Raw genomic sequence first — 18,588 nt, forward strand, 5'->3', positions numbered from 1 at the left:
AATCGCCAAAAACAGTCAATTTTGGATTTTCAAAAATTCGCCAAAAATCGAAAAATAAACTTGGGCAACTGAAAATTTGGTTTTGGGGGTTTTAGACTATGCTCTTTCCAAAAATCGCGATCCCGTTCAAATCGGAGAGTGACACCTCAAGAGGTTCCCTTGTTAGCAATTTTTCTGCAAGCAAACATTTTCCAATTTCTTTTTTTCATGGAAGAATGGAAGAACACTTCAATATCACTGAATATAGTGAAATTATTTTTAAAAAATTTTAATACATTCAAAATATTGTAAAAGAAGAAAAAAACAAAAAAAATGACTAAGGCCCTTTTTCCATGGATCCCCTCAATTTTTTTAAATTTTTGGCAAATTATTCATTAGTAACTTTTGGCGAATTTCCGGGCTCCATCATCAAAAATGTGAGCTGGTAGTTGGTGAAAATTCTGGGGGGGGGGGGGGGGGTTCAAATTCATACCCGGAATTGGAAATTTTTGAAAAATCACTGGTGATTAACATTTTTTTCTTTTGGCCTAAATCGTAAGAAAGGCGGTGAATTTTTTTAAACCGAAAAATGGTCTTGAACCTTCTTTCGACAAACCTCAATCAAAATTCAAACTAATTTCCTCTCAAGTCTTGAACCAATTTCTTTCAATATAACTCAGAAGTTGAGTATTGAATTTGAAATGATTAATTACGAAATGTACAAAGATGGATAATTCACCAGGAAAACTTGCTAAAAATTTTCAAGAAAATCAGTAGACCGAACAGATTCAGAATGCCCTCACAGAAATGAAATCGAAACTCAAAACACTCGACTAAAGAGATAAAACTTTGCGTATATTTATTCGCTTGTTATTAAATGCACAACAAATAAAATAATTAAATGAACAAAATGAAGAGGAAAAAAAAGGAGATTATCAACTAATATAACACGTAAAATATCTAAAATACAAATAGGTGGGAAGAGAGCTTGATTAAGAATACTGTTAATAACAACTCTTTGGCATAACTAATACTATGTACGTAGATACGATTAAGTAGCATTGATCAGAACAATGATATTACGAGGCAAAAGGGGGGAAAACACTCGGTTACATAGGTAAATTTTAACTCTAGGTTAATTTTAAGGTACCATTATTGTCATTTGAAACGACAACACACGTGCTTTTTTTCACCTATGCTGGACGGTTACTCTGACAAAAAAAAATATGCGGGAATGGGAGAAAAGGTAGTAGTAGAGAACAGTAAGTAAAACATGATAAGAAACCGCCACCAAGGAGAAGCTATCTAAGTAAAAATTTTCCTTTGAGGAAAAAAAAAAGGTACATAAGGATTGTAATTACAAGCAAAAATATACAATCACCGTACGGTACGAACGCTTTAAGCGCATTTTCTCTGTACTTTTACAACGAGCACATTTTAATAGTGATATCTTCTAAATGAAACGAGAAAAAAAAATAAATAAAGAAGGAGGGGGGGGGGTTATAAACTTACCGCGATAAAATGTGGTGTTTAAAAATAATAAAACTGATTTTTTTTTTAAATAAAGCTAATTTTTCGATGAGATGCGTCTTGCAGGGGCGAAAGAAACAAAATTACCTAAATTAAAAACATTTTTACTATCAGTCTTAGAACAAAAACAAAAAAAACGGTACTTTTTGCACCGGTGTGGGGGTACGACCGGTTCCACCTTTACTACAGGGTCATGGCAGCTATTTTTTTTTTTTTTTTTTTGAAAAGTATAACAAAATTTTCCCGCTCGCGGAAAGGTAGACGAATGGAAAAAGAGTGAGTTTTTTCCTTACTGGACCCATGTGGCTGGCACCCATAATGGTTCGTTTTCGATTTTATAGACGACTTGAAGTAGCTGTTCGAAAGCTGTGGGAAGGTCTGCGTTTACGATCGTTTCGTCGAACCAGTGTCCGTATAGGAATTCGATTCTGCGAGAGCTTCGGATTATTTCGTTAAATTCTTCGTCCTGTGTAAAACGAACATAACTTAGTTAGTGATCAGATCTGCAAAGTATAAGTGTAGGGGAAGGAGCTGGCACAGAGAATTGGTTATTACAACTCGAGCATATTTTTTTCAGATTTCAAAGGTTAGATTTTGGGAATTCTCAAATAAATTAAAATATTACAACGAAAAATTATGTCTTTGATTCAAATGAAAATATGTAGAAAATGTTGATTTTTATTCCTCAAAAATGGAGCTTTTTGTAATTTTTCGAAACAATTCTGAAGTTTGTGTTATTTATGAAACCCTTTTCTAGTGAACTAATGAGACTAAATACCTGCTGGGTCATTCCACGTAAATTCGACTAAGAAGCGGCAAGAGGGGTCGGCGATTTTGTCAACGTTTTTAGTGAGCTTGAATTTGAAATATCAGCGGTGGATTACTCGATAATCGCGATACCTACCAAAATGGAACTTTTTCCAATAGTTAGGGGTTGTGAAAAGCTTTTTGGGTATATCATAAAAATCAGCGTTGCCACTTTTTTTCGTACGAAAAATTAGCACGAAGAGTTTCAAAACGTAGTTTTCATATCATTCCGACTCTCAAAAATTCTGAAAAAAATATATTATGGACAACTTTTCATGATGAATAACATACCTAGTTAAAAAATTAGGATGGCATTATTTTGTAAAATCGATTTTATAAAATTGAAAGTTTGCGGAAAAATGTGATTTTTTGATTCAAAGCATGAAAAAAAGTTTTGATTGGTGAAGTTGACCCATTTGATCCCTATTTTTACGTACCTGTTGAACAAGTTGAAAAAACCCTTTCACTCAATGAAATAAACTCATCACCAAAAAATCAAAATTCGAACAAATTCAATTTTTAATTCCAAACATCAAAAAAAGTTTAAATTCATTCAGTTGTCTCACTTTGACTTCTTTCGGATGTATTTCATGAAAAAGTTAATAAAAAATACACTAACCGCAAAAAAATAAAAATTTGTTCACTTTCTCAATTCACTCAAAATTTTAATTTTTTTATGAGTTCATTTCATCGAGTGAAAGTTTTTTTTAAAACTTTTTCAACGGGTACGTAAAAATATGGGTCAAATGGGTCAACATCATCAATCAAAACTTTTTTTCATGTTTTAAATCAAAAAATCGCATTTTCTCGCGAACTTTCAATTTTTTAAAATCGACTTCACAAAATAATACCAACCCAATTTTTTAAAATATTGTTTAGCATGAAAAGTTGTCCATATCATAGTCGGGGAGCCCACTTAACGATCTATTGCACCCCCCCCCCCCGGTCGATGGAGTTGGATAGCCGAAATTTACTCAGAAAACTAATTTCAATACGCTACGAAGCCAACTGCAGGGAGATTTCCAGTCGTTTTGGAGCCTCCAGCGATTTTTTGAAAATGACTGGAGCCTCCAGTAGATTATTGAAACTTGGAAATTTCATCAAACGGAGATAGATAGTCGAAATTCATTCTGCAAACTAATTTCAATACACTACAAACTCGACTGCTGGTGGATTTCAAGTCGTTTTAGAGCCTCCAGCGACTTTTTGAAAGGTCTTATATTGAAATTAGTTTGCGAAGTAAATTTCAGCTTGCCAACTCCATTTGGTAAAATGTTGCGGGAATTTCAAGATTCAAAAATCTACTAAAGGCTCCAGTAATTTTCAAAAAGTCGCTGGAGGCTCCAAAACGACTCGAAATTCCCCTGCAGTTGACTTCGTAGCGTATTGAAATTGGTTTGATGAGTAAATTTCGGCTATCCAACTCCATTTGATGAAATTTTGTGGGAATTTCGAGTTCCAAAAATCTCCTGGAGGCTCCAGAACTGCTCAAAACGGTTTGAAACCATTTCCAATCGATTTGGCATGTCGAAAATTGGGTATATTCCAAATTTCTGCTTTCTTGGTCAATTGGGTAAAATTTTGATTTTCCCTCCTCATTTTTGGCGTAAATTTGATTTTCAAAAATTCACCAAAAATCGAAAAACGCACTTTAGCACTTGAAATTTTGACAGGTGATAAATTTTTGCCTGATCTTTCGATCTAGCCTTGTACGGTTTGAAAAATTTTGTGCAAGTCCTATGTTGGAACGCAAAACCTGCGATTTCGGCTGACTAGTCTATCAAAATGCCACTATTTTGTAAGTAGGGCCACCTTTTTTATTTTTGATTTTGAAACTTTTCGAGCTAATTTTTTGTACGGAAAAAAGGGGCAACCCTAATTTCTAGGATATCACCGAAAAACCTTCAAAACCCTTAACTATTGGAAAAAGTTCCATTTTGGTAGGTATCGCGGTTATCGAGTAATCCACTGCTGAAATGAATGATATTTCAAGTTCACTAAAAACTTTTGACACCCCCTAGCAGTTTTTAAAAAAGGGCCAGAGGTCTGCGATTTGCGCAATTGATCATCCCTTCGGTAAGTTTTTCCACAGGAAAAATTTCAAAAAAATCGTCGACTCCTCTTACCACTTCTTGGTCGAATTAACGTGGAATGACCCTGCTAGAATATTTATTGCATGGCCATTCTCCTATTTAAAGTAGATTAATGGGAAACCTTTCAGGGGCCGGTTCCCTCAAAAACCAAACCGGAGGACTCAAGGTAGATCACTGGATAATTCAAACAACTGATCAAATATCATCAATTACCGTAAAGCCTCGAGAATTTGATTCGTCAAAGGTCGATCGAGCGAAGGCTGCATTTCGGGTTTCTTTCAAAGCGTCGAATTCCGGCGGTTTAATGAACACTACGTATGGCTTGACGTCGCTAGTTCGTAACATTTTCAACGCCTACACAAGCAAAAAATCGAAACACAATCAGTACAAGATCATTTAACTAGAATAAACTCAAGTTGTGCATTATTTACTTGATAGTGAGGAGTTAGAACGCAGAAGGATCCTTCGCTGATTAAAGTTTTCACCGTTTCGGCCGACGTACCGTAAAGATTACCTTTGTATTCGCCGAATTCGATGAATTTACCATCGCTTATCTCTTCTTCCATTTTTTCCCTTGATACGAAGAAGTAATCTTTACCGTGCATTTCTCCAGTTCGAGGTGGTCGAGATGTATCTGCAGATTATTAAAATAATAATACAACGATAAATAAATGGAAACTGCAGACAAGGACTGTCAATGTACTACTTACAAGGAGTAGGTGTCTTGAACTTATCCGGATTAGTGATCATTAACCTTCTCTTGAGCTCATTACGTCCAATACCAGGAGGACCAATTAATACCAACGGTCTCAACATGCCAGGCCGCGGATACAACTTGACCACTTCCTCGTACGTTGGTATCTCTTCACGATCAAAATCATCGTTTTCAGCTGTGTCATAGATAATCTTTTTAGTTTTGATTTTAGGAATACATCTCGGTGACCCCCCAATTTCGCCCCGGTTTAATAAAGTACACATTTGCACGCGTTCTGTAACTTCCTCAATAACGGGAGCGACTTTTTCAGGTAAACAACTATCGGGTGTTTTTAGACAACTGGTAATGATCTTTTCTCCTGTTAACACACAAATCCGCGCTAATTTTAGTCACCTCGTGTAGAAATTTATTTGTAACAGCATGCTCTACCGCGCTCTTAAAAATTTCTTCTATAAAAAAACACACACAAGCGACATGCAACCTTGTGACCGAAAATTTCCTACAGAAGCTCGTTTTTTTTTACAAAATATTTCGCATGCTACTACGATATTTGTTTTTTAAATACATATTTTTCAGTTGGATTAATATCGGGGTTACCGTATGCTTCCGATCATACCAGCTCCGTTATTTAATTATCCTTAATTAGAACATACAATCGAGTTAAAAGACTTTTTTGTTTTAAACTAATAGAATTATTACGAAGTATGTATTAACTATATCCATTTAGCTTTTACTATGCATCAGCCGTTAAGAGATACGAATTCCGTCAAGCCAAAATGTTTCGAGGTTAGATTTACATAAATAAATTCGTATCTCGAACGATTGCAAAATAAACCATAAAACTGGCTGACCTTTGTTTTCAGAGTTGGCTCTTTCTAAGAGTATTCTACGTTCTTGCAGAAGTCTGCTTGGGATTAATCCAGCTCTTAAATTTTTATCGCCTTCTTTACGAGCTTGCCACCTGAAAATACCACAATCAAGGTTACAACAGAAGAAAAACATCGAAGTGGGTTCAAAACTCGACGAATTTTACCAGTATTTATCTTCTTTGCTAACAATATGAAGTATATCTCCTCTAACGAAATCTAATCCAGCCTCTTTGCAAGGAATATGAACATCGTTGGCGGCCTGGTAATCAAAATGAGCTCGAACTCTGACCCTGCTTTCTCTCAGACCGTATTTACCATCGGCTGGGATTAATTTGAAGGTAATGGTGCCTTCGGAGCTTTGCTACGTAAGAAATCGAGTCATTAGATCGAGTTATTCGAACGATAGCAGATAAATCAGGAGTCAGAAACACTCACTAGTATCTTGAGTACGTCGTTGGGTGTTTTGCCTTCGACGCAGATACCGTTTACTTCGACGACTTCATCGCCAACGTGAATTAATCCCGAACGATCGGCAGCACCGCCATGCATTACTCTCGCTATGACTATTTTACCAGTTTCTTCGTCGGTTTTAATGGTAGCACCCTGTAAAACGAATCAGAAACATTAGTTCGAGGTATTGTAACACTTCGAATCAAATACATACCACTATCGGTTCAGTAGACCTTTCGTCAGCCTTCGTAAGCATAACACAGAAATATTTTCGAAATATAATACCGATAATTAGTCTCTTAAAACACTGACTAGGAATCGCATCACTTACCAACGGTTCGTTACTTTTCACTAGCTGAACTATTTTCACAGTTTCTTCGTCTTCATCGACATCCTGAGGTATTTCGGGTAACCTTGGGTAATAATCTTTTTGAGCAACAGCATCGTGAGAACAAAGTAATCCCTAAAAAAGATACGCCGGAAACACACAAAAGTAAGCACAGATAGAGAAATAACTCGTACTACAAAATGATCGATATTCCATTACTTGTAAATGAGGTTTCTGTAAATGGAAAAATAATTCTTTACAATCGTCGCTTTCGCCTAAATACGGTATAATGGCATCCATAATTTCTAACACGATCTGCATCGAACTAGCCAACACAGGGCGGTACCTTTCGTTTCGTTCTTTCTCCAAGATCTTATTATGGACTTTAAACAAAGCGTGAAGTTCTTTACTATGAAGCATATTACTCAGGAAATTAAACTCTTCGTCTGAAGTGCAAACATTTCCTCGAGATTCTTCTAACGATGCCAAAAGGCCGGATAATGCTATAGATAAGAAAGACGAGATTAGTCATTGATTGGAATGCTCCATTTACGAATAAAAGCATACTTACATGGATCCCAGTTTCTTGAAGCCATCACTGCGGTGGTCATAATGATTTCAGAGGCACAAAGAGTGATGATGGTTTCAGCGAATTATAAATGGGATTATATCGATAATTATACTATTGGGATAATACTTGAATTAGTAGGGCACCGCTGATATCACTTTTGTGTCATGAAATTAACATTCTTACACGAACTAACGAGTGGAATTCAACAAGGTGTGAATGTAACGAGTGTTCGAGGGTAAATCTAACATATTATAATACTTTGAAACCTAATTAATAGCGAATAATTACTAGAAAATGTCTCGAACAAATTGAAAAAATTTTACTCAAAAGTTGAGTTTTGAAGAAATTCCATTGAAATCCAAGGTGTTTGTGATCAAGGTAACAAAGGATGTGTTTGCGGTGAGTATAGAGCTGTTTTCGTGATATCCAAAATTGAGAATGTTATGATTCTAATTTTTTTTTAATTCGCAGTTATTATTTTCGTTAAGAAGCGATCAATAATTTTAAAGAACATGAGTAATTGTTTAAAATTTGAAAAAATTCTATACGGTGAAGCATTGTTGAAAAAATTATCGGAAATTCACTTTCAGGAGTTTCAGTACTGTGACGTCATACTTGATTTCGAAATCAAATTTTTTTTTTGGAAATTCAATATATTTTTGAAATTTCAAATTTGAATTGATGTTTGTTTTATTGATTTTTTTGATTTTTTTGATTTGATATTGAATAGAAATAAATATATATTGGCATTATTGGCACGACAGAAAAAGTGATTTGAACGACAGGAAATTTGATGATTCGAACGACAAAATAGGGTATTTCGACGACAATATTGTTAATGTTAACGACAGTTCACTGTTCACTGTTCAGTGTTCAGCACGACAATTTAGGTAATAATAACTAATAAGAACGACAATTCGATTTCATATAACGACGAACCACGTCCAAACTCTAAATAAAATTTTGACCGCCAAAAAAATGCTTCAGAAAAATAACTCATTTTGTAATTGAAATAATTTTTCTAAAAATGAACAAATAAGTAAGTAAATTCTACGAATGGTTGGTAAGAACATTTTTTGAAAAAACTCCTTTTTAAAGTTGAATTTGAAAAAATGTTGCTTTTTGAAAAAATTTGATTTCTTGCAGAAATTGCTAAAAATTATGATAAAGTTGTGGTTTTTTTAGTTGCTAAAAATTGCGAAAAAATGTCATTTTTTTGGTTAAAATTTTCAAAAAATAAGTCTTTTTTTCTCTTAGAATTACCAAATAAATTTTTCTTTTTACAAAACTACCAAAAATCCTGCTTTTTTAAAAAAAATTGCCATAAGCTTTCTATTTTTTGAGAAAATAGTCCAAATCGCTAAAAATTGATGGAAAAACTTCAGCTACGTGGAAAGTTCTTGTTTTTTTTTTTTGAACAAGTTTTGCTTTTTTGGTTGAAACCTCCAAAAAGATCTTCTTTCTCATCGAAACTATCAAAAAATGTTTTTCCCTTCCAAAATAACTGTCAAAAAATCATAATTCTTCAAATTACTCCTTTCTCCTCTATGTATTAGCAAGAGCGAAACAAGGATGAAAGTTTTTGAAAATTTGATTTCGAGAGGCCTAAAAACGATGTTTTTTTAGGAATTCGATTTTGAATAAAAAAGAATATGTAGAACCTCGAGCGAAAATTTTTGAAAATTTGTATTTTAAGAGAACTAAAAACGATGTTTTTCTTATGCGAGGAGTTCATTTTTTGACTTTTAAACTTGTAGAATTTGAAAGATTTTTTTAGGATGTTTCTGTTGAAAAAGAAATAAGAGCCCATGTGGAAGCGAAAACTCTTGAAAATTTGTACTTGCTTCACTTCAAAATTTTAAAATTTGCATAATATTTTTTTTAGAAATTTCAATTTTGAAAAAGAAAAGAAAATATATAGCCGAGCGAAGCGAGAGCAAAAGCTTTCAAATATTATTTTGTGTTTTAAGAAGTAAAATGAAAAGTTTTTCTTTCATCACAGGCCCTTCTTTTACCGGGCTCTCCAGAAAGCGTGTGACGGGGCAAACTGCTCTCTTTGCCGCTTTCCTCCTCTCTCGACAGCCCTAAGTACAAGAATTTTAATTCAAATCCAAAATTAATTGCAAAAAGCAGTAAAAAATTGATATCAAAAGAGTTGGGATTCCTCCTGCAATTAACAATATCTGCAACTAAAGTGTCATTTTAGGTAAAGAGATTGCTCGAAACTCGAAAGAGAAAGGGGATTCTGTTATCATTCTGTTCTACGTTCTACTGATAAGAATTTTTCATAGCTTTGCATTGCATTTTAGACAATAGACATTTCGTTTGCAAATTTTATTTTTCAAATGTGTTGAAAAAGGAATTGTCTTTCTACACATTTTGTTGATTGTTTAAATTACGTAATTAACGATTTCGTTGTGATATTTGAAGTTCGACAATCCTACTCCATCTTTTTTCATGGTAGAAACTAGGAATCGAAAAGTGTAGTTCTTGATAACAAAATTCTGAAGCTTCATTAGTTCATTCTTCGCACTTCGAATAACTCGTAAGTGGATATTATTTCAAGTTCTCGATTTATTATCAATTTGCTTTGAAAGTAAGATGCAAGTTTCACTGACGAAGATATGTACCTAATTGATTGTATTTCACTTTACCATCTATGATTCAAGATCCTGACTTAGTCGTTATTTCACAATCAACTAATAATTATTGACTCTGTTGAATAGTTGCCATTTCTGCTGACACAATAATGGATGTTACCGAAACTAATTTGATCACTGGAATAAAGAATATCGAAGTTGAAGATAAAGGCGATGATAATTTCCAAGAGCCCAGTTCTCCTACTGATAAAGATGATACCAAATTTTCAAATTCCTCCGGAAAAGGTAGAATAATATCTCACAATAGTAAATTTGTTCATCGTCGTGTTTTATATTTTCATCTTCTAAGGAGTGTGTTTCGATTTCAGTGGACTTACTATTCAAAGCAACCGGCAATGCACCTATAATGAAGACAAAAAAATGGAAAGTTTCTTCTAGTAAAACTATCGGTGGCATAACTACTTTCTTGAGAAATTACCTAAAGTTGAGTCCTTCTGAGAGTTTAGTACGTATTATTCTGAATTCTTCCTCGTTATTTCCGTATTTGGTAAGCATATGTGGATAGGTATTCGCAACTAATTGCATTGTTGTATGTTTAGTTTTTGTACGTGAATCAGGCATTTGCTCCTGCACCTGACCAGATAATTAGAAATTTATACGAGTGTTATGGAGCAGAAGGTACACTAGTGATACATTATTGCAAATCACAAGCATGGGGATGAATCATCAAATTCGCAATTAAAGGACAGCTATTATTATTACTTATATAATTTGTTATGCGTTACACTTTTGTTACCTACGTGTTCATTTCAAAACATTTCCATCAACTTTTAAATCAGATGCAACGTATAATTGAGATCATTCATAATGACATTCTGAGAAATAAGTTTAATGAAAAACACATTTAATGATCGTGTACGTTTTGTTAAAACCTTACAGAGCTTTTTAAATGAAAGTAGAATGGGATTTCATTCAAAAGAAAGTCTTTCTTAAACAGAAAAACATATGTAAATATGTTCAGTTTTTCCAACTAAGAAATGTGTGTATGAAAATATTGATAAAAGTAATCCTAGTCAGTTCTGTTATCTACGAAATTGGTCAGTACGGTGTAAGTATTTTGACTGTTCAGAAAAACGAAATCAAGAAAAGATAAGATCAATTATTGTAATAATGAATATTTCCTAGGAAATTTTTTTTTCAAATGATTATATTTTTACCTAGTATATGTATTGTAATAAAATTTACGAATCATTAATGAAGATTTTTATTCAAATCATTTTTTAAAATCTGAATTATTTACAAAACACTTGAGTACACTTCATTGTTGAGAATGGAAATTTTTCGCTTAAAATTCCATATTATTGTAATATTTATAAAAAATGAAAAATTTTAGATATGTTTGGGTTGAAAAATGTTGACAGGAATGAAATTAAATTTGTATCCGCGTAAAGTTGAAAAGCTCAATTTTGAGCTGTCGTAGTTAATTTAACGATTTCTGGGGATTTTTAAAAAGTGAGCGTGAAACAAATTTTCAATTTGGGGCGTAACAGTTCGGGTAGTTTCCTTGTAAGGAAATCTGAGAATTGGGTTTCATACCAAAGTTGTGACCGCTTTTGAGCTGGTCTTCCAGAGCCTTCGACAAGATAGACTTCTCTCCATCGACCTATTTTTTTTTCGATGTAGAAGCTTTGGATCGTTTTCAAAACCATGTTTACCTAGCTATTTAAGTACTTCTCTTGTCACTCATACATTTAGCAAAAAAGTATGTCTAAGGATTAATCACAATTTATTTCACCTTAAAGCTATCATATAAAATGAACAAGAACATACACGTTATATTTGTGCTAAGTGAATATACAGGGTGTTCCAGAATAACCTTTCACATTTGTTTTTTTCATTACTCTGAGAGAAAAACGTTTACAAAAATTCTTTTACAACCAAAATGAAGTAGAAATATGCCGTTTTTAGACCATGTATTTGAGTTTTCATTAAAAATTAAGTTTTAAAAATTTTTCCATCGAGATATTTTCCATCATTTTTGACACATTCGATCAAACATTTTTTCGAATTATTGAACACTTCTCTTCCAATCAGTCTCAACTCACGAATAATATTACCTAGAAGATGTTTTAGAGTCCTAGATTCATCCTGATACACTTTTGACTTGAGGTAACTCCATAAAAAAAATCAGGGGGAAAAGTCAGGGAATCGAGGTGGCCATTAAATTTCTGTGTTCAACGAAATTATTCAATGACCAAAGTGCTCACACGCTAAACATAAATTGTGTTTGTCTCTGAATGACAGGTTGCTCCAACATACACCTAGTAAGTAACTCTAGATACATCGTCACGTCTGCCTTTCAGTTCAGGAACAAGAAACTCGTTTAACATTTTGCCTTACCCCTCACCGTTACTGTTTCATTAAACACACATGGTCCCACTACACCAAATTTAGCCACGCCCAACCAAACAGTCAACTTAGCAAAGTGTAGAGGTTTCTCGAGTATTATCAACTGATTCTCTGTACACTGGAAGCGCACATTCTGTATATTCACTTCACTGTTTGGATAAAAATGAGCTTTGTTACTGATGGGTAAAGAGTAAAGAGTTCCAGGACCCTATATTTTTAAAAAAGGCCTTCACAGTAAAAGCACACTGTACAGCCATATACTTCTCCAGGGCAAAAAATAACTATTGAAACATAATTCGGCATGCTTTGGCTACCTAGAACCGCCTTTACCATTCCCCTAGCTCCACTTGAACACAGATCAGTGGTTACCAAAATGTGAAAGGTTATTCTGGAACACCCTGTATGTGACGTTTAAAATCACCTAGTCACCTATTAAGTCTTTCAGAAAATTACTTATTCATAAGATATTCTATCACGATTTCACTCAAGATCTTCTATAGATTCATAATATTTATGTTCAATATGTAGATATTTTTTCAAATAGCTATTATTCTAATATTTTTAAGCTGATAGATAATCTAACAATATCTTTCTTCTTTTCCTACACAGCAACGAAAATTCTTAGTGTGTAATGTACATAGTACATACCTATACCTAGATCTACCGTAACAAAAAGCAAAATCCAACATTTGTGAGACAAAACGACTCTTACGCATATTTGATCAAATTGATGTAGTACAACTAACTATAAAAAAATGACTTTACAGTTCACAATAATACTCATTCGTTCCTTTTTTTAGCACTCAACAGGCTAATACAAATAACTGAACGAATTATTTTTCTCTAATTTCAACACAGACTTATTCATATAAATCGTTTCTATCGGTTTGAGCAGCGTTGATAAAAAAAAAGTAATTTTAAAAAGCTAATAACAATTACGTATAAAACACTATTGTCTGTAGATTTTCTTGAATGTAGCACATGGCAGCTTTGAGCGTTTTAATCTAATCACAAATATTGCGCATTTTAACACCTACTTAACATTACATCTAAGTACGTAATCAAATTGAGTATCTAATTTTTGGCATTGATCTGAATTAATCACATTGCATCGTATAGTAATATTGAATTCCACGATTACATACTGGATGTTCAAAAAAAATCGAAACACCCTTACCAGTCACGAGTTCGAAATAAAAATGAAATATCGCAGCAAAGGCAAATGAACTCGAACTGAAATTCAACTATGCTCCAAAAATTACAGCAAATACGAGTAAACCTTACGAAATTTAAAGTAGGCATGGAGTCTATAGATATCATTTTTCAGATGAGATAACTTCAAAAAAGTTAGCATTCACGAATGAATTTCCACATTAGCTTGTAGGTAATCATTTCAAACTTCATTACAAGCCACCATCGTAAGCATAATCCGCTTTATTATGCATCATCAAACGATTATCAACGAAGTAAAAGCTATCGGATCGTGTTTCAAATGGATTTTCTATCATTTCTTGCACTAAAACACACAGCAGTGAAATAACGTAGAATTAGGTATATCAAAAAACTTGAAATCTACTAGAGAGAAATCGATGGCAATATTTACTTTGTTTTTCTGAAAGAGCAGGGAACTCGTAGATATGTTCACATGTATTTTTACTATTAGGAATACAGTATCCGAATTCGAAATCGAACGTTTTCAATAGCTTATCACGAAAGAAATGCCTTTCAATCATGCGGAAGTTTTTGACAGGAACATTACCCACGGTAAATTCAACACTAGAAATGGAAAAAGAATTCAAATTAGACTAACGGGTATCTTTCTAATACATAGGCTACTACATTGATCATTCAAAAATGCATAACTTACGTTGCTCCAACTAATTTGAGCTTCAAGAATTGAGGAGTAAATTGATAACGAACAAATCGACCAGCGTTAGGGTTCGTATCACCGTTTTCTTCTTCTAGGCATCCATTTTCTACTACGTACATTGAACGATAATTTGTTTCATAATATTCAGAAAATATGAACATTCGAACAGATTCAATACTTACCAGAGGAAAATGTCGGTTTGGCAATTTCAAATAAAGTAATTCCGGTTTCGAGATCTCTTATTTTGAAGCGTACGAAATCAATATCATAAACATTCATATTCGGTGAGCACAAGTAATCTGTAAGCATGGATGAAAGTGTTAGCATTGTTTCAGATACAGTATATAAAAGTCTAAATCACATCAGTACTAAACCGTAGACATTTACTTTCAGTTATCTTATTCAATTTCATCACATCCTCTGGAGCAACAAATTTTTTCTGAAGGAGTGTTTCTTCAGTAATTTGACCTATATAAGAATGAAGTACAAATGAAATTCAGAATACAAATTTATTAGAGAAAACACACAGGTGCATGTAGTGTGGGTACGTAATGCGTGTAAGAAAAGCGAACAACTAATCTAGGTAAAATCAATTTGAAATTAAAAAGAAAATTACTTGTGTTATCAGAATTATTTTCATGCTTGAAGTTATCCAGTAGTGAGGTTTTCGAATTCGTTACGATGTTCATGTTTGAATCAAATGGTTACTTGGTTGAATAGAATGAGTTTGAATTAACACATCAATCATTCAGAATCATTTTTTCCTTCAATTTTTAATTATATTTCGCTAGATGTTCGAAAATTACGAAAATAATCAAGTGAAACAACTTCAAGAACAGTCATTATCATAAGTTTCGTGTTTGTTTATACAATTTCAGTGCTGCCAACCTATATCTGAAAATTCTCACAAGGATAGGGCACTCCTAACAAGGACAAGGGTTCTTGATCTAAAATTTCAAATTTTTTCCCAACTTTTCCGCAGATTCTCTCAAGTTTGTACATTTACCCCCAGATCCCCCTTCCAGGATTTATTCAGCTAATTAACCAGATTTGGTTTGAACAAATTTTGAAAGTGGGAGTTGATTGTAAACAAAAATGTCAAAAACGATGCCTTCATAGTTCATACTTCATACTAATGTAATAAAATAAAGAATCTTTTTCGTGTATTTTTTTTTAGACGTTTAACATTTTCTTTAGCTAAGCGAAGCAAGAGTTAGAAAATTCACAACTTGCGTGCTAAAAAAAAATTATAATTTCGCAATTTTTTTGCTATTTTCTCTGTTGATTTGGTCGTGTTTTTTTGATTTTTCATTCTTGAAAATTTTTTGAAAAATTGCGTAGTGGAATTTCAAATCTGACCGAGAGTGAAACCGGAGCAAAAACTTTGAAAAAATTTATAGTTTGAAAAGTTAAAATGAGTGATGCAAAAAGTTGATTTTCATGGCTTCAAAGTTCTAAAATTTCAACAATAGTCTTTGGGAGATCACAATATTTTCGAAAATTTGAATAAAGACCCGAGCGGAGCAGGGGCAAAAGCTCTCAAAAATTCACAATAATTCTTCATTTTTTTAAAGGCATTATTTTTTCATGCTCGTATTTTCAAAAAAACAAATTTTGGCAAAAAATTAGAAATTGTTTCCGAGCTTTTGTCGAAAAATAGGACATTTTTTGATATTTTTGCAAAAGTTTAGACTTTCTGGCAGCTTTGATTGGAATACGTCATTGTAGAGACCTTTTTTTGGAAAATTTTTGATGTGAGAAGTCAATTTTCTTACTCTATATAACTTTGGTTAATGGTTATGCAGGCATGAAATTCGGTCACTTGAAAAGTGACTTACAATTAGTCACTAATTTCACTTACAAATCACTGCTGTCACTATTTCGGCGAAAATGGCCAAAAAAAGTGTATTTGGTCACTTTTTTAAAAGAAAGTGCACAATTTTAGGAACTGATCAATATTTTTCATGAAAATCCATCAGAATCATATCTTTAAAAAAAATTAAAAATCAACTATTATATTCAACATTTGAAAAGTAAGACGATGTCGATGTGATTCGATAGATCCGATATTTTCTAAACCGTACAAAGGTAAATCGAAAGATCAGGCAAAAATTCACCACCTGCCAGAATTTCAAGTGCTAAAGTTCCTTTTTCGATTTTTGGTGAATTTTTGAAAATCAAATTCAGGCCAAAAATGAGGAAAAAATTCAAAATTTTACCAAATTAACCAATAAAGCTGAAATTTGGGATATGCCCTATTTTCGACGCGCCAAATCGATTGGAAACTGTTTCAAACAGTTTTGAGTAGTTATGGAGCCTCCAGCAGATTTTTGAAACTTGAAATTCTCACATTTCATCAAATTGAGATTGAAAGCCGAAATTCATTCTGCGAACTAATTTCAATACGCTCCGAAGTCAACTGCAGGGGAATTTCAAGTCATTTTGGAGCCTCCAGCAGATTTCTGAAACTTTGAATTTTCACAAAATTTCATCAAATGGCGATGGAAAGCTGATATTAACTCAACACTCCAATTTTAACACCCTCTGAAGATGACTTCAGGTGGGTTGAAGTCGTTTTGAAGCCTCCAGCGACTTTTTGAAATACACTGGAGTCACCAGATTTTTGAAACTTGAAATTCCCACATTTTATCAAATGGAGTTGGCAAGCTGAAATTTACTTCGCAAACCGATTTCAACACGATATGAAGTCGACTGCACGGTGGTTTCAAATGGTTTTGAAGCTTCCAGCTACTTTTTTGGGAATTTCAATTTTCCAAAAAACGCCATACAACCTTTCAAAAAGTCGCTGGAGGCAGCAGTCGACTTTGTTGGTATTGAAATTAGTTTGCAGAATGAATTTTGACTTTCCATCTCCATTTGATGAAATTTTGGGAAATTTGATCAAGTTTCAAAAATCTACTGGAGGCATAGTGAAGGCTCCAGTAATTTTCAAAAAGTTGCTGGAGGCTCCAATACGACTTGAAATCCACCTGCAGTCGACTTATTCGTAGTGTATTGAAATTAATTTGCAGAATGAACTTCGGCTTTCCAACTCCATTTATTGATGAAATTTTGTGGGGATTTCGGGTTTCAAAAATCTGCTGGCGGCTCCAGAACTGCTCAACCATTTCATCTTTCTAGGTCAATTTGGTAAAATTTTGATTTTTCTCCTTATTTTTGGCCTAAATTTGATTTTCAAAAACTCACCAAAAATCGAAAAAGGCACTTTAGCGCTTGAAATTTTTACAGGTGAAATTTTTGCCTGATCTTCCGATCTACCTTTGTACTGTTTAAAAAAATTTCATGCAAGTCCCATGTATAAGTAGGGCCACTTTTTTTTGAGGACAAGGGCTAGAAATGTTTTTCAGAACTCCCCCTTTAAGAAAAAGTTTGTCCAGGAGGATCGACGGGGGGGAGGGGTGCAATAGATCCTTATGCGGGCTCCCCGACCGACCAACATACGAGTAATAGTACCTACATATTTTTTATACTTTGATCTCATTTCTCAAAATTTTGGTCACTTTTTCTCAAATTTGTGGACACTTTTTTGCTACTTTTCAGTCACTATAAATGTCCCTAAAAAAAATTGAATAGTGGATTTCATACCTGGTTATGAGAAAGAACAAGTAAAATGATCTGGCTCGAACCCTCAAGCGAGACGAGGGCAAAAACCTTTAAAAAATTCTAATTCAAGGAGTACCTAATAAAAAACCATGGTTTTTGGAAATTCTTTGATTTTCCCAGCTTACACAACTTCTTCCCAACTTTTTCCAAATTTCTCCAACGTTTCCCAAAAGCCCGAAAATTCCCGACCTTTTGCCGACATTTTTCTGGGACGGGGGGGGGGAGATACCTCCCCCAGTTCGGCACGCCTCTGAATGTAATTATAAATACCTATTCTATTACCTATTGTTCAGATTTGACTTTTTTTTCAGTTTCAATTTTTCCTCGATGTTGATGATTTTAATACTAGAGCAGAAAAACTCAATTTTTTGGGAATTGACCCCCGTTTGAGGACTCATAATTATCATCTCTCCTGTTGGGTGGAACTCCGGAGTATGTATTCGTTTTATTTATTTTCAAGCTTATGTTATGTTAAATACGTAAGTCTAGGTACCTACTAATTTTCTAATTGCCGAAGAAGATCCTTTTTGAATTTTATGTCGCGTGTCGCATTGAAAACTCATGAACAGTGCTGCATGTACATATGACAACTTTTTTTTAATTCTCAAAGGAGCTCTGAGATTTGTGATTTTTAAAAATTTGAAAAAAAATTTAAGATTGCTCAAATTTGAAAATATTTACAAGGAAACACTTTGATTTGTTTATATGTACCTATACTGTTGTTACACTTACACCTCTACTTA

The 18,588-nt window shown here is 33.6% G+C and overlaps 3 protein-coding genes across 6 annotated transcripts; 1 reads left to right on the plus strand and 2 right to left on the minus strand.

The window, feature by feature from the left end:
• Positions 1 to 813: 813 nt before the first annotated feature.
• metro (membrane palmitoylated protein 7-like protein metro) lies at positions 814 to 7,698 on the minus strand. 3 transcript variants are annotated; one of them, XM_065349549.1, is made up of 11 exons: positions 7,343 to 7,698; positions 6,991 to 7,274; positions 6,775 to 6,906; positions 6,658 to 6,687; positions 6,429 to 6,596; positions 6,158 to 6,354; positions 5,976 to 6,085; positions 5,120 to 5,482; positions 4,841 to 5,043; positions 4,623 to 4,763; positions 814 to 1,975 (listed from the first exon to the last, which is right to left on the minus strand). In XM_065349549.1, the coding sequence occupies exons 1-11, from the start codon at positions 7,380 to 7,382 to the stop codon at positions 1,799 to 1,801; spliced, it is 1,845 nt and encodes a 614-aa protein (XP_065205621.1). In that variant the 5' UTR covers positions 7,383 to 7,698; the 3' UTR covers positions 814 to 1,798. The 3 variants fall into 3 exon arrangements, with proteins under 3 accessions (XP_065205621.1, XP_065205623.1, XP_065205622.1); XM_065349551.1 differs by having other exon boundaries at positions 5,120 to 5,299; positions 7,343 to 7,696; XM_065349550.1 differs by lacking the exon at positions 6,658 to 6,687 and having other exon boundaries at positions 7,343 to 7,697.
• Positions 7,699 to 9,617: 1,919 nt separating this feature from the next.
• Positions 9,618 to 10,830, plus strand: LOC135835344 (autophagy protein 12-like). The gene is made up of 4 exons (XM_065349554.1): positions 9,618 to 9,887; positions 10,069 to 10,227; positions 10,311 to 10,447; positions 10,542 to 10,830. The coding sequence occupies exons 2-4, from the start codon at positions 10,092 to 10,094 to the stop codon at positions 10,662 to 10,664; spliced, it is 396 nt and encodes a 131-aa protein (XP_065205626.1). The 5' UTR covers positions 9,618 to 9,887; positions 10,069 to 10,091; the 3' UTR covers positions 10,665 to 10,830.
• Positions 10,831 to 11,711: 881 nt separating this feature from the next.
• On the minus strand, positions 11,712 to 15,086 carry unc-119 (unc-119 lipid binding chaperone). Of its 2 annotated transcripts, none has more exons than XM_065349552.1 (6): positions 14,838 to 15,086; positions 14,609 to 14,689; positions 14,404 to 14,520; positions 14,219 to 14,330; positions 13,955 to 14,127; positions 11,712 to 13,867 (listed from the first exon to the last, which is right to left on the minus strand). In XM_065349552.1, exons 1-6 carry the CDS (start codon positions 14,908 to 14,910, stop codon positions 13,755 to 13,757), a joined length of 669 nt encoding a protein of 222 aa, XP_065205624.1. In that variant the 5' UTR covers positions 14,911 to 15,086; the 3' UTR covers positions 11,712 to 13,754. The 2 variants fall into 2 exon arrangements, with proteins under 2 accessions (XP_065205624.1, XP_065205625.1); XM_065349553.1 differs by having other exon boundaries at positions 14,219 to 14,327; positions 14,838 to 15,085.
• Between the last annotated feature and the right edge of the window lie 3,502 nt (positions 15,087 to 18,588).

Source organism: Planococcus citri, chromosome 2 (genome assembly GCF_950023065.1).
Source record: "Planococcus citri chromosome 2, ihPlaCitr1.1, whole genome shotgun sequence".
Classification (NCBI taxonomy): Eukaryota; Metazoa; Arthropoda; class Insecta; order Hemiptera; family Pseudococcidae; genus Planococcus; species Planococcus citri.

Bases quoted from the DNA above. Each gene is read 5' to 3' on its own strand.
- metro (XM_065349549.1), bottom strand. From the start codon at position 7,382: ATGACCACCGCAGTGATGGCTTCAAGAAACTGGGATCCAT. The intron at 5,483-5,975 runs GTCAGCCAGTTT...GTGTGTTAACAG, and splicing joins AGCCAACTCTGAAAACAAAG to GAGAAAAGATCATTACCAGT. The intron at 4,764-4,840 runs GTAAATAATGCA...TTGCTTGTGTAG, and splicing joins TTCTAACTCCTCACTATCAA to GCGTTGAAAATGTTACGAAC.
- LOC135835344 (XM_065349554.1), top strand. From the start codon at position 10,092: ATGGATGTTACCGAAACTAATTTGATCACTGGAATAAAGAATATCGAA. The intron at 10,228-10,310 runs GTAGAATAATAT...TTTCGATTTCAG, and splicing joins TTCAAATTCCTCCGGAAAAG to TGGACTTACTATTCAAAGCA. The intron at 10,448-10,541 runs GTACGTATTATT...TTGTATGTTTAG, and splicing joins TGAGTCCTTCTGAGAGTTTA to TTTTTGTACGTGAATCAGGC.
- unc-119 (XM_065349552.1), bottom strand. From the start codon at position 14,910: ATGAACATCGTAACGAATTCGAAAACCTCACTACTGGATAACTTCAAG. The intron at 14,690-14,837 runs GTAATTTTCTTT...ATTCTTATATAG, and splicing joins AAATAATTCTGATAACACAA to GTCAAATTACTGAAGAAACA. The intron at 13,868-13,954 runs GTAAATATTGCC...TGTGTGTTTTAG, and splicing joins TGCTCTTTCAGAAAAACAAA to TGCAAGAAATGATAGAAAAT.